We start from the raw sequence: 13,939 nt of genomic DNA, 5'->3' as shown, positions 1-13,939 counted from the left end.
GGCAGAACAGGGACAAATAGATCAGGTCTTGGTATTCTCAGACTAGGAGTCAGTGAATCTGTTTCTTTCCCAGAACTGCAGAAAGAATAGCAGCCAGTCTCCCCCGAGCCAAGTGCATTGACAGGTCCTTCACGAGAAAGCTATTCCAGTCACTATGAAGTAAACAGCCATGTAAGAGCATTGTGGGGAAGAAACAGCAAGTGCAAAGACCCTAAGCTGGAGTAGGTAGAGTGTTTTTCCAGAGCCCCTCCCCCTTAACTGATAAATTACCCACTACCACCCTAGACTCCTGGAAATCTATAAAGGCTCTTAGCAAAGTTAGCAATTGTCCATTCCTCCCTCCCCCCCCCCCCCCCCACTGACTAGTTTTTTAAAGCAGGTAAATGGTGCCACCCTGTGGGCATGAATAGTGTTGCAGTTGGCTGGACAGGGACAAAGAAGATAGCTGTCTGTATTCTCAGATTAGGGCCTAGGTGTCTGCCAGAACCTGCAGAGGTAACAGGTCAGTCTTTCCTGAGCCAGCTGTGTTGCCAAGTCCTCCAAAAAGGGGCCATTCCAGAGACACTCTTAAAGAAACAACCATATAAAGAGCATTAAGGGGGAGGCAATACTAAGTGCAAGGGACCTGAGCAGATGTTGCTGGGCTATTTTTCAAGATTCTCCCACCCATAAATTACCTATTACTTTCCTAGATAGGAATCTAGGAGGAAACCCATCAAGGCTCCATAACAAAGTCAACAACTATATTGTCCTTTTTCCCACCGACAGTATTTAAAAGCTGGTAAGTGGTGTCACCTCTTGGAAATGAATGGTATTGCAGTTGGCAGGACGGACAAAGACAGCTGTTTATAGTCTCAGATTAGTGGTTAGGTGTGTCTTGCTTCCCTCCTAGACATGCCAGAGCCTACAGAACTAACTGAAGCCCTGTGCCAGCTGCATCACCAGGCCCTCCAATGTTAAGCTATTCCAGAGCCAGAATTAAGGAAAGAGTTGTAGAAGAGGGAGGGGAGGGGCGGGGTACAGCAAGTACAAAGGCCCTGAGCAGGAGGAGGAGGCACTAAAAAATAAGACTACTTTGGAAGACTCCTGAAAACCAATTAAGATTCCTAGCACATTCGACCACTTGTTTTTGTTTTTGATTTTTTGCGTCGCCAACGGCATTTTTAAATAAAGCCAGTAAATGCTGTCACCCTGTGACGTGCGTGGTATTGCAGGTGGTAGAACAAAAACAAAAGGAACTGTATCTCAGATTGGGGGTAGTTCTCCTTCCAGACTTATTTTTTGAGATAGCCCCCACCCATAAATGACCTACTTCTCTCCTAAGACTCTAGGAAACCTATCCCGGCACTTAGCAAAGTTGGAAACCCATCAGTCCTTTTTCCCACTATCGGTAGTATTAAAAAATAGGTAGATGAGTGGACTTGTGTGATACTGTAGTCAGGAGAACGGGACAAATAAGACAGTGTCTGTATTCTCAGATCAGCGGTTAATTTTGTCCTGCTTCCCTCCTAGACGTGCCAGGACCTGCAGAACTAACTGAAGTCAGTCTTCCTTGTGCTGGTTGCATTGCCAGGTCCTCTGATTTAAGCTATTTCAGATACAGTAATAAGGAAACAGCCGTAGAAAAGGGTTCACGGGGAGGAAACGGCAAGTACAAAGGCTTAAAACAGGATAAGGTAGGCTATTTTTTCAGAGCCACACTAAAATATAACAGACTTTTTTTTTTTAATTTATTTTTTACAGAGACAGAGAGTGAGTCAGAGAGAGGGATAGACAGGAACGGAGAGAGATGAGAAGCATCAATCATTAGTTTTTTTGGGTTTTTAAAAAAATTTTTTTTTAATTTATTTATTCATCTTAAAGAGGACAGGGAGAGACAGAGAGAGAGAGAAGAGAGACAGAGAGAGAGAAGGGGGGAGGAGCTGGAAGCATCAACTCCCATATGTGCCTTGACCAGGCAAGCCCAGGGTTTCGAACCGGCAACCTCAGCATTTCCAGGTCAACGCTTTATCCACTGCGCCACCACAGGTCAGGCCAATCATTAGTTTTTAATTGCGCGTTGCAACACCTTAGTTGTTCATTGATTGCTTTCTCATATGTGCCTTGACCGCGGGCCTTCAGCAGACCGAGTAGCCCCTTGCTGGAGCCAGCGACCTTGGGTTCAAGCTGGTGAGCTTTTCCTCAAACCAGATGAGCCCGTGCTCAAGTGGGCGACCTCGGGGTCTCGAACCTGGGTCCTCTGCATCCCAGTCCGACGCTCTATCCACTGCACCACCGCCTGGTCAGGCTAGACTTTTTTTTTTTTTGACAGAGACAGAGTCAGAGAGAGGGACAGAGAGAAGGGAGATGAGAAGTATCAGTTCTTCATTGCGGCATCTTAGTTGTTCATTGGTTGCTTGTTCATTGGTTGCTTGTTCATTGATTGCTTTCTCATATGTGCCTTGACTGGGGGGCTACAGCAGAGTAAGTGACTCCTTGCTCAAGCCAGAGACCTTGGGCTCAAGCTAGTGACCATGGGGTCATGTCTATGATCCCATGCTCAAGCAAGGAACTCTGTGCTCAAGCCGATGAGCCTGCACTCAAGCCGGCAACCTCAGGGTTTTGAACCTGGGTCCTCCATGTCCCAGTCCAACGCTCTATCCACTGCGCCAGTGCCTGGTCAGGCAACAGACTACTTTTATTTTTTTTTTCTTTGATCTGAGAGAAAGAGAGGAAGGGAGTGTATGGGGGGAGAGCCATCAATTGATCATTCCACTTAGTTGTGTATTCATTGATTGCTTCTCCTACATGCCCTGACCAAGGATTGAACCCATGACCTTGGCATGCTGGGACAATGCTTTATCTACTGAGCCACCCAGGCAGGGCAAAAAAATAACAGACTACTTTCAAAGACTCCTACAAACCAATCAAGATTCCTACTAAAGTCGACCACTGGTTCTTTAGCTGCCAAGGTATTCTTTTTTTTTTTTTTTTTTTTTTTCATTTTTCTGAAGCTGGAAACAGGGAGAGACAGTCAGACAGACTCCCGCATGCGCCTGACCGGGATCCACCCGGCACGCCCACCATGGGGCGGCGCTCTGCCCACCAGGGGGCGATGCTCTGCCCATCCTGGGCGTCGCCATATTGCGACCAGAGCCACTCTAGCGCCTGGGGCAGAGGCCGAGGAGCCATCCCCAGCGCCCGGGCCATCTTTGCTCCAATGGAGCCTTGGCTGCGGGAGGGGAAGAGAGAGACAGAGAGGAAAGCGCGGCGGAGGGGTGGAGAAGCAAATGGGCGCTTCTCCTGTGTGCCCTGGCCGGGAATCGAACCCGGGTCCTCCGCACGCTAGGCCGACGCTCTACCGCTGAGCCAACCGGCCAGGGCCGGTATTCTTTTTTAAAGCAAGCAAAAATGCTGCCACCCTGTGCTAGTGATATTGCAGGTAGCACGACAGAAACAAATGGGACAGTTGTCTGCACCTGAGACCTGCCAGAACTTACAGAACTAACTGAAGTCAGTCTTCCCTGAGCCAGCTGCATTGCCAGGTCCTTCAATAACAAGCGAGTTCAGAGGAGCTCGGGGTGCAGCTTTCCCGGCAGTTGGCTTCAGGAAGTCAAGGTCACTGGACCAGGATTTCCTGAGTGTATCATCATGCAAGGATGGCTACAGAGGATCTCCTCGGGGGGTTACTACTGCGAGTGCCCTGGCCCCGCCTCTGGACTGAGCCTGTGTGTTATGCTTCAAGGACACAAATTCTGCAGCGCACTGTTTGGTTCTACAAAATGGATGGCGGGAATTCTGAGTCAGATGTGTCCAGGGGATGCTGGATTAAACAAGATCAACCTGTCTCTGAGTCAGGATTTTCTGGAGCCTCTAATGTGCCCAGTATTGTTTTCTAACTTAGCAGGCACAGGGCACTTTCTTCTTCTTCTTTTAATTTTTTTTACATGAGAGGAGAGGAGATAGACTCCTGCATGTGCCCCAACTGAGAGTCACCTGGCAACCCCGTCTGGGGCTGATACTCGAATCAACCGAGCCACTGGCTGTGAGAAGGGAAAAGGGAGAAGAGAGGGAGAGAAGGAGGGAGAGAGAAGCCGATGGGTGTTTCTCTGGTGCGCCCTGACCAGGAATCTAACCCGGGATGTCCATACGCTGACTGATGCTCTATCCACTGAGCAAACCAGCCAGGATCAGGGTACTTTCTCATCTCTGGATAGGACCTTCTAGGCTGAGGCAGAGAGCTGTGTGACTTCCTGTTGTGCCTCTGTCAGCAACGACCGACTGAAGATATCAATGAAGATGTGAATATAATTTACATTCTGTACAAAGATGGGGCTGGACACCAAAGATTCATGTATGGGGAAGAGAGCCTGTGACAGCTGAAGGAGAAGAGGCCCTGGTCATGTGGCCCTGGTCGCTGTCCCCAGCCCTGTCAGCTGAGCAGAGCAAGAGGCAGAACCCGATCAGCCCACACTGATGGTGCCGCACCCTGGCCTGTCTTTTTCTCCCATCTCACATGTTCTAGAAGGTACACTGGGAACTCGGCATTTAAAGTGTCTTTCTGACCTTTTACTTCCTTGAAGGAGCATCCGCTGGGTGGGAGTTCGGCATTAAGGATGCAGGGTTTAGATATAAAAGCAAGAAACGCTGAAGCTGTGTGTGTTCTGTTTGTGCACCTAACATTCCAGTAGCCCAAGCACAGACTAGAAGCAGGAGCAAGTGGCTTATTTTCTGACAGAGACAGAGGAGGTCCTGGGGACATTTCTGTTCTGTCACAGCCTTCCTGGGCTTTGTATGTGTATCTGGGCCTTTGGTCTCTGCAGAATGGGGAGGTGTTGAAGGAGCCCCCTTGTTATTGGAGAAATTGGCTTTTCTTGTGACCCCCAGAGACGGCTGTGTCTGGTCAGTGCTGGGAGTCCCCAGCAAGCCTCGGGGCTCATTTTACATGTTTCCCTAAACCGCTGGCCAGTGGTTAGGGACAAGTTTCCATGGTTGTAACATGTCTGTTGTAAATCAGTCAGACCTGGGGCTAGTGTGACATTCTCCGTAGACTGCCTCAACGCTTGTCACCCTAGTGAAAGGTCTGGCTGTTGTCACCAGGTTTGCTCAGGCATCCATTGGACCCCTCCAGACAGTCCTGAGCCAGTCCTGCTGCTGGTGCCAAGGACTCAGGCATGACCACTGAGTGAATGCCAGATGCACGGGCCTGGGCTGCAGCAGGGGGCCAGGAGCTGGAGCAACCCCCAGCCTTGAGTGGTAGGCACCCCTCCTCCCACCAGCTGTGACATGCCCTGCTTGAGTCATGGGCTGTTTGCCTCCTGCCTGGATGACAGCTCAGGCCCAGCTGCCACTGGGGACACCATCCCCCACACCCCATCATTGGAAAAACACACAGGAATGATTAAGGCCAAATGTCCTTCCATGGTGTGGGGGAGGGCCCCCAGGGAGGATTCCCAGACAGTCCGAGCCGGCAGGGACCGGTGAACCCATCTCCTCCCAGGATAGCATGCAGGGAGGCCGGGGGTCCCTGAGATCACCCAGTACAATGGCAGTGGCAGAGCTGGGGCTGACACCCCCCTAGGTTTGTTTGTGGGTTGGGAGCCCCCAAGTGGAGGCTTGCTCCCTGTCTCTCATGAGGGGCCGTGGACAGCAGACAGCCGTGGAAGCCATTACTCAAAGCACGTCCCTAGGGCCTCCTTGGGCCAGCCGGGCATCTGCAAAAACAGACAGGAAGCAAGCCTCTCAACCCCTCCACCCTCGATGGTATGGTGATTCTTGGACTCACGCAAGCTCCCATCAACTTGCTTTCCTGAGTGACCTTGGACAGACTGCCCTCTGTCCAAGCCACTGTGGGGCCTGCTCAGGGTCATCTTCCTGCCTGGCCTGGGGTGGCCCAGAGCTCAGAAGGAAATAGGGCTTGAGGCCTGTGTGGCCTCAGCCGGTCGCCTCCCACAGAGCCTTGGGCTTCTGGTCTAAAATGGGGTGATGTGTGATTGGACAGCACCTGGGCACAGCTGTACCCCATGACTACTGGGGACAGCCATAGTCCTCCACCCTTCCACGTAGGGGCCAGATCTGGGACAGACACTGTTGATGCTTCAGCCTCTGGTCTCAATCACCGAGGAGGGGTTTTCAGTGTCCCCTTTGTCTGCAGCACACACCTAGTCATGAGTGGCCACAGAGCCCAGGGCGAGTGCCCCCAGGCCGCCACATGCACAGCTCCAGGACCAGCACTCATATTGCATCGCAGACTAGGGTTAGTGGGGTCCCCTGAATGCATGGCGGTGGGGGCAAGCTAGACCCCTCTAACCCTCAGTGTCTCCCATGGAGAAGAGAAGGGACATCTTCCAGTAAGACTTGTGAGCAGGTTACAAAAGGGGCAAGTCCAAGGCTCCTGACCAAAGGTGAGACTGTGGTCTGCACAGGCCACCTCTTGGAAAAGGGGCTGGGCCCAGGAGGGGCTGCCCCCTGCCCACCATCCCCACCAGAGCCTGGGACACTTCTAAGCATCCAGGCCCATGTGCTCCCTGGTGTGTGTACCATTCTCGTTCTGTGGCACACACACTAGGTTTTGCAAGAAAGGGCTGTGGGGAAAGGTGCCAGGTGGCTGGACCTCAGGTCAGTGTAGTGGGGACCCCGCACCAGGGGTTGGCAATGAAGGAGACACCCTGAGTGAGACCAGTGACCAGCCCAGCCCCTTCCCTGAGCATGGAGATGAAGGAAATAGACAAGAGGGTGCAGCTGGCCAGTCTGCTCCTCCCTCCACCCCCGGGGTCAACTGTCCCAGGGCTAACAGAGCCCAGATGATGCCTCCGTCTGTCCCCGTGGTGCAGATGAAGCAGAGAGCAAGAGGACATGCCCTGGGTATAAAGTTAACAGACCCAGCCATCACCTCGGGCGGCAGTCCCGGTGGGGACAACATGGGCCTGGCTGGTTGTCAGGGTGGCCCCATTCCTGTGGAACATGGGTCTGAGGACCTTGCAGGGGACATGAGGGTTTGGGGGGCCTGAGCAGGGAGCATGGAGACGCCTCCTGCAGGAAACAGCCTCCATCGGGCCTCGCTGGCCTCCTGCCCATACGGGTCAGCTGTGCTCAGTTTGTCTGCTCCTCTCCCCTGCTGGCCTCCTAGCGGAGCCGGGAAAAGGTGGCATTTTATTTAGGCAGAGGACAAAGGGTGGGGGCAGTTCCAGACCTGAAATCACCCCTCCATCCAAGAGGAAGCCAGCCTGTGCTTTGACAAGATAGATGCTTGTTTATATAATAATGATGATGTGTTACACAAACTGTTAGAATAAAAAAATACCTTTTCTGAGGGAGTTCCCCAGTCTGCCGTGGGCAGGGGCCGGGGTAGCACCATGAGGGCGCAAAGGGTGATGGGCACTGAGGTCTGTGTGGCTATCAGTGGTTCGTCTGTCTGCTCACCCGGCCAAGGCGGGGGTCAGCGGCGGCTAGCTCGCTGGTGGCCACGGGAGGGGGCAATGTGGCCGGATGGGGGGCAGGTGCGGCAGCACTGGGAGCGGACGGTGGGCAGCTGGCAGCGGCCAAGGAGGCGCAGGGTCTCGCAGAAACCAAAGGACAGCCGGTCCTGCTCACAGCCTGGGGTGGGGGAACAGAGAGAGGGTGGGTTTGTTTGGGGCCGATGCCAGCTCATTGGAACTATTTTGGGAAGCTATTTTGGCAAAACCCCCTGACTTTGCCCCCAGTGCCGCTGACAGCCCTCAGCTGCCGCCCGCCCTGCTTGCTCCAGTGAACACCCCCAGGGCCTGGCGCCCCCTGGGGCCCGCAGAGGGTGCCGGCAGCAGGCGGTGGGCAGGCTCTGCCACCTGCGTTTCTAGAAGCAGCTCCAAGTCACACGTGCAGACATGTGTCCTATTCCTCTCGCATGACCTCACGCAAGCTTCTGAATCTCTGGGGGTGGTTCCCCCTTTGTCAATGCCCCCCTTCCATAGGAAGACAGATGTGGCCGTGCCATCAGCTGCCTCACCAGGGTGACCTCACACCCTGGAATTTCCAGACTTTCCAGATGTCCTGCTACACAACTCCACGGACTATCAAAAATATCCTGGGGACTCCAGGGTCTCAGTGTCCAAGTTACCCCCTGGGTGGCTCCAGCCTTGATCTCTTCTGTTGGGACAGCTCATGGCTTGGCCAAGTGACCACCCTCCAAAGCCACCCAGAACCTCCTGGGCCAGGCCTGTCCTTAGTTCCGGCCCCAAAGGCCTCAGTTCCCACCCTCACCACCTGGAGCCCAATTCCCCAGAGGCCCTGAGACCAGCATGAGGGTCCACAAGGAGCAGCGGCCCAACCGTGCCCTGAGGGCAAGTGCTGTGGCCCCTGCAGCGAGCTCGGGGCCATGTGTAGAGGCACTGGGGTTCGGCTGGATGGATGCTGAGGGCAGGGGCAGGGTGGGGGGCATTTCTGCTGTGATTTCAGGCAGGAAGGTATCCCCCATACAGGGCATGGGCAGCTAGCCACAGCAGGGGCCACTCTGGGCCTGGATGAGGGCTGCCAAGGAGCCAGCCACCGGTAGACAGGGCAGATTGGGACAGATCCCAAGACCCTGAGGGCCACTGACTGTCCTAGGGGCCGGGGACAAATAGCTTATAGTCATGGGTGTCCCTGGGCTCTCTCAATTGACAGGCAGCCCTAGACCTGCTTCCTGACATCACGATGGGGGTGACAGTGGCTCTGAGGAAAGACACCCATATTCCAAGCACTTCCAGGGCCTGTCACCCCAGGTGCTTATGGATGCACCCCCCTTTATGGGAGCTGTCTGCCCTTTATGGGTGAGGAAGGGAAGGCCAGAGAGGGAAGTGAAGCCCAAGGCCACACAGCTTGAGGGGACCCAGGTGGACACCAGGGCTAGTTTCCTGTGCTCAGCACTGCTGGCATCTAAGCTGCAGGAAGTGACTGTGTGTGTGTGTGTGTGTGTGTGTCCAGAACCACCTCTGGCCCAGGCCCTTCCTCCAGGAGGACCCAGCTGGTGCAGAAACCACCAGAGCTGGGAGCAAGCAGGACCTTGAGAGGGAGGCATTGCTCCTCTGGCCAGAGCTGGGAATAGGGGCCCATCCAGGTCTGTCTGCAGTCTCACGGACATCTCTGGCCTCACTCTGAGACCCAGAGAGAGAAAGAGTTTGCCTAAGGTCACAGAGCAACTTGGGGGCCAAGGCTGCTGCCCCAGTTCCTCCCAAGCTGGAAACAGCTGAACCCCTCTGGCCCAGTCCCAGCACAGCCCCAGCTTCCGCATGCCCCCCCACACTGTGCTCAGGACTGCTGTAGGGACTGGGACCCCCCAGTTACCCCCCCCTGGGGTGAGGACACTCACGTGGGGGCTCAGGCTCGCAGTCGTGGGTGCCACAGGGCTGGGAGCTCTCAGGCCGGGCCTCGTGGCCACACTGGTTGCTGTCTTCCTCGGGCAGCCCCGTCCGGGTGTTGACACACCTGACCAGACGCCGCTGGACGCCACCCCCGCACGGGGCCGAGCACTGCAGGGAGGAGGGGGCAGGGGTGAGCGTGGTGGGGGCCGGACACCCCCAGGAGCCGACCGCCTCTCCTTGCACCCAGCCCCACCCTGCATGCCTCCTAGGAGGCTGTACCCAGAGGGTACGGGGAGCCGCAGCCCCTCGCTTGGGATGGGACCAGCCTGAGTGCCTGAGGTGGAGGCCCAGCTGCCGCTGTGAGCAGGGAGGGAGGAGGCCTCCATCCCGAGTCAGGCTCTGTTTTTCCCATTTGGGGTCTGATGTTTTTCTAAAAGCCCTAAAACACGTTTAATCTGTGCCAACCTGGTGACAAGACCCGTGCTGAGTGACTCACTGTTGCTTCATGTAATCCTCACGACCCCCTTTTACAGATGAGGAGACAGAGCCCAGAGCCACTGAGCAGCCAGGGAGACAAGGACCAAGAGTCCTGAACCTCCGAGCTCCAAAAAGGCCTGGCTGGAAGGCCCTGCCCACCCGAAGCCCCACTGGCCCCTCTTGTGCCCTCTCTGATGGCCACTCTGTCCTTAGCTGGTTCCCTGACCACCCCAAGTCCGTCGTTCCTGCCCAGGACTTTGCATTGATGTCTGCCACCCTCCCCTAACCCCCCCATTCCTCCCCTTCACATCACGGACTCCTCCAGGTCCCAACCCCGAACTCCCCCAGAGGCCTTCCCTCACATCCCAGCCCGTGTCTACTTTTCTGTCCACTTTTCCCTGACAGGCTGTGGCTCCCAGCGTGGCAGGACCTCGTCTGGCCACCACTGTATCTGCAGTGGCCACAGGGAGTCCGGCGCACGGAACACCCTCACCTGGTTCCAGGGCCCCACCACCCACTGCGTGCAGGGGTGGGTGTTGCAGGGCCGCGTGGCGTTGGGTCTCAGCGCCTCGTCACACAGGCCGGGCTCTGGGCAGGTCACCAGACGCTGCTGCTCCCCACCGCCACAGGCCTCAGAGCACTGGAGGCAGGATGGGCAGGGAAGGGGGTCAGGGCAGGGCCAAGGCCCAAGCCCCCCGCCCACCCGAGACCCCCCCCCCCAGGTCTCACCTCCCTCCAGGAAGAGGTGTACCAGCTCAGGCAGGGCTGGGCCCCACAGGGCTGGCGGGCGGGCGGCTGGGCAGGCCCAGGCTGGCAGTGGAAGGGCCGTAGTGGACGGAGGCTTCGGGTGTCCACACACTGCACGTCCCGCACGGAGTACCCTCCGCCACAGCTGCGGGAGCACTGGGGGGCCGAGGAACAGGTGTATGGACATACCACACATGCACGCACTGGCGTGACCCAGTGAGGGCGGCACAGGGCAGGCATGGGACAACCGCCTTCCCTGCCAGCCAGAGCCCAACACTCCAAGTTCCCGGGAGAGACTGCAGCTGAATGACCTCGGGCAACAGGCTGTCTGGCCCAGGGCAGGATGGGCCGGAGGGAGAAGGGAGTGGGTGAGAATGAGGTCCCAAGGTGGGTGGGGGTGGGAAGTACGGAGAAAAGGATGCAGCCAACAGGAGATGGGTCTGGGGCAGGTCACACCAGCAAAGATGCAAAGACAAGACAGAGTATAGGAATTAATAGGAAGTTCAAGGCCTGCAGCTCAGACACCCCCCGCTGTGGGCGGGGCCTTCTCCACCGTTCTCACGCACCTTACTCCAGTTGCCTGCATGCCAGGTGGCGCATGGCCGCAGGTGGCAGCGGCGGGCAGGCTGGGGCCGGCCAGCCAGGGCACAGTCATCATCCTGGCCGGAGCTGCAGCGCACAGACCTCCAGACCGCGCCCAGTCCACAGGTGGTGGAGCACTGAGGACACGGTCAGTGGCCATGAGCATGGGCAGATCCCACCCCTTCAGCCCCAAAGCCAGAACCACTTGTCAAGGTGAGCAGGGCATCTGGGCAGCCAGGGCCTTGGTCCACTCATCTGCAAAATGGGTTCCTCCACCCACCTCCCAAGGAGACACTGAGGATGAGAAGTCAAATCCTCTCAGCACCACTGTCTCTGCTCACAGGGGACACACAGGAGGGGACCCAGCTATCCTGACAGGACCACCTGGGAATGAAGTCTGGGCTCCTCACTGGGCCTCAGTCTGTCCCTCTTACCCCAACATTAAGGATCTGAACAGAAGCTCACTTCTCCTGAAGTGAGTCTGGGATCCTGGGGGCGGGGATGGGGGGAAGCAGCTGGTTCCATGCTGCTCAGACTCCTGCAGGCCCTGACGGAGCAGGGTGCAGTCCGGGGTGGGAGAGCCAGGGGAGGGGCCCAGGCCGCACCTGGAGGAGCCAGGTGAGCTGGGCCCTGCTAGGCAGCAAGGGGGCTGGGGCCATGGGACGAGGCTGCCCCATCAACACAGCTATTTGGGGTGAGCTCCCTGTCCTTGGGGGCATTCAAGCCCGAGTAAGAAGAATGCTCCTGGCTGCCCCTCACTGGTGCCCATCCTTCCTTCCTGGTGGCTCCTGTGCTTCTGGGGACTCCAGAAACATAGAGAAATGGGCCCCCTACCCCTAACCCCCACTGCTCAGAAGAGAAACAGAGGCAGCAAGGTCCTGACCACCCCAGAACTTGCCTTGCTCCAGTTTCCCACTTCCCAGCTGGCATTCCTGGTCGGAGGCAGGTCCAAGGGGGGCCCCTCCGTGGCCAGGCTGGGGTCCAGAGTCTGGGCCTCAGGGGCTCTGCTGTTGCTGGCTGGACTGTCCCCAGCTGGTGTGGACAGTAGTACCAAGTGTGGAGGTACCTCAGGATTGGGGGGCTCAGGCTGGCCCGAGGGTCCCAGGCTCAGAGTGGTCACCCAAGTGGGGGCTGTCAGAAGGAAGGCCCTTGGCAGTGCTGGGGTCTGCAGGTCCAGCGGAGCCAAGCCTGGGGCTGGAGGGGTGGATGTCCCTGGCTCCGGGGAACTGTCCTTGTTCGAGGCCTCCAACAGAGAGGCTGTGGGAGGAGCTCTCCCTGTGGTGGGCCCCAGTCCCCCGTCCAGAGCTGGTCCCCATGCCCTGGGCCTGCCTGTCCACAGCTCCACCATGTTGGCGCTAGGAGAGGAGTGGGCAATGCTGGTGGAGGACAGAGGGAGTGAGGTAGGACTCTGGGGCAGGTGTGGCACTGGGTGACCGAAGGTGGTGTCGTCGTCACCGTCCTCGGAAACCTCATTGGTCCTCTCCCACCACGGAGCGGGCAGCTGGCTTGGACCATGCTCCCCCACCAGGAACTCATCTTGACTCCCAGGGGCAACAGGTATGTCATCGACTAAAGCAGGGGGCCAGGGTAAGCTCGGGAGCCCAAGGTCTGTGTCCCCAATGGGGGTGTCTTTCTCAGTCAAGAAGTTTACCAAGGAGTTCCAGGGGGTCTGCTCCGAAGGTGGGATCAGGAAGCGGCCAGCTTGGTTGGGCCAAGGGTCAGAGGACCAACCTCCCGGTGCCCCTTCCTTCTCGTCCCCAGGAGACTCTGTGGCAGGCTTGGGGGCTTCAGTGGGGGGCTCAGCAGGACGGCTCAGGGATGGAGGCGTCCAGTCCCCTGTGCCCACCGGGTCTGGTCCAAGCTCCTCAAAGGACCCGTAGGACAGGTTCTCGTGGAATCTGATAAAGTTGTAGTCGTAGTAGAAGTCATCCACGAACACAGGCCCAGGCGGGCCCACCTGGGGGCCCTCCTCTTTGATGGCATTGCCCTCGCCGGTCGGCTCCAGGGGGGACGGGCGGGGGGCCACGTGGCGGGGGATGAAGTCGACCTCGTTGTAGAGCTCTTGGCTGAAGGAGCCACTGCCAGAGCCTTCGGGGCCCAGGGTGTCCAGGGCCCGCGGGCAGGGCAGCAGAGAGCAGGCGACCTTGCTTGGTGGCCGCTCGGCCTCGTCACAGGGGACACCAGTGTCGTTGGTGCAGAGAACAAGTCGGTGCTGAGTGCCTGGCCCGCAAGTCACTGAGCACTGCAGGGGAGGCAGGGCGGGGGCTCAGGCCAGAAGCTGTGCTCATGTCATCGCACCAGCCTTCTGTGGCTCCACCTAGCTTGACATCAGGGTTTATGGCTATGGTGTGCCTGGGCATCCTAGTCCCCAAAGTTTGGGGACGGGCTGGACCTGAAACACCCCACCTCCCTCCCACCATGGTGCCTGGCAGGCAGGGCTCCCCGAAGGCTACATCTGCCTCCCTGTAGCCCAGCACTGACAGTGGAGCTGGGGGCAGGCCCCCATCATCCTGTTGCTCACCTGAGACCAGTTCCCCACGCCCCAGGTGGCTGGACAGGGCACATCGAGGTTGCAAGGGGTTTCGGCAGGGGGCCGGGGCAGGTGTCTGCAGGCAGGTGGCTCCAGGGCGCTCTGCTCATCTAGCCCCACACTTCGGATACAGAGCACAGCCCGGTGGGAGAGGCCCCCGGGCCTGCAGGATCTGGAGCATGGCTGCCACTCACCTTCCCACCACCTGTGGGCACAGGTGGCTGGCTGGACTTCCAGGCACTCAAGGTCCAGGCAGGATTAGGCCTAAACCCAGGGGACATGTCCCCAGTGCTCCAAGTCTGGGTCA

At 57.5% G+C, this 13,939-nt stretch overlaps 1 protein-coding gene across 1 annotated transcript in view; it reads right to left on the bottom strand.

Moving 5' to 3' along the window:
- Positions 1–7,264: 7,264 nt before the first annotated feature.
- Positions 7,265–13,939, bottom strand: part of ADAMTS7 (ADAM metallopeptidase with thrombospondin type 1 motif 7) — a 33,567-nt gene continuing 26,892 nt past the window's right edge. Inside the window, exons 18-24 of the mRNA XM_066355369.1 lie at positions 13,624–13,837; positions 12,001–13,344; positions 11,087–11,239; positions 10,503–10,676; positions 10,267–10,413; positions 9,305–9,464; positions 7,265–7,575 (exon numbers count right to left, since the gene is read on the bottom strand). Coding sequence (XP_066211466.1) covers positions 7,418–7,575; positions 9,305–9,464; positions 10,267–10,413; positions 10,503–10,676; positions 11,087–11,239; positions 12,001–13,344; positions 13,624–13,837 — 2,350 coding nt within the window. The 3' untranslated portion in view covers positions 7,265–7,417. The remainder of the gene's footprint in view (positions 7,576–9,304; positions 9,465–10,266; positions 10,414–10,502; positions 10,677–11,086; positions 11,240–12,000; positions 13,345–13,623; positions 13,838–13,939) is intronic.

Source organism: Saccopteryx leptura, chromosome 13, assembly GCF_036850995.1.
Source record: "Saccopteryx leptura isolate mSacLep1 chromosome 13, mSacLep1_pri_phased_curated, whole genome shotgun sequence".
Classification (NCBI taxonomy): Eukaryota; Metazoa; Chordata; class Mammalia; order Chiroptera; family Emballonuridae; genus Saccopteryx; species Saccopteryx leptura.
This window is presented reverse-complemented; position numbering and strand designations above follow the sequence as displayed.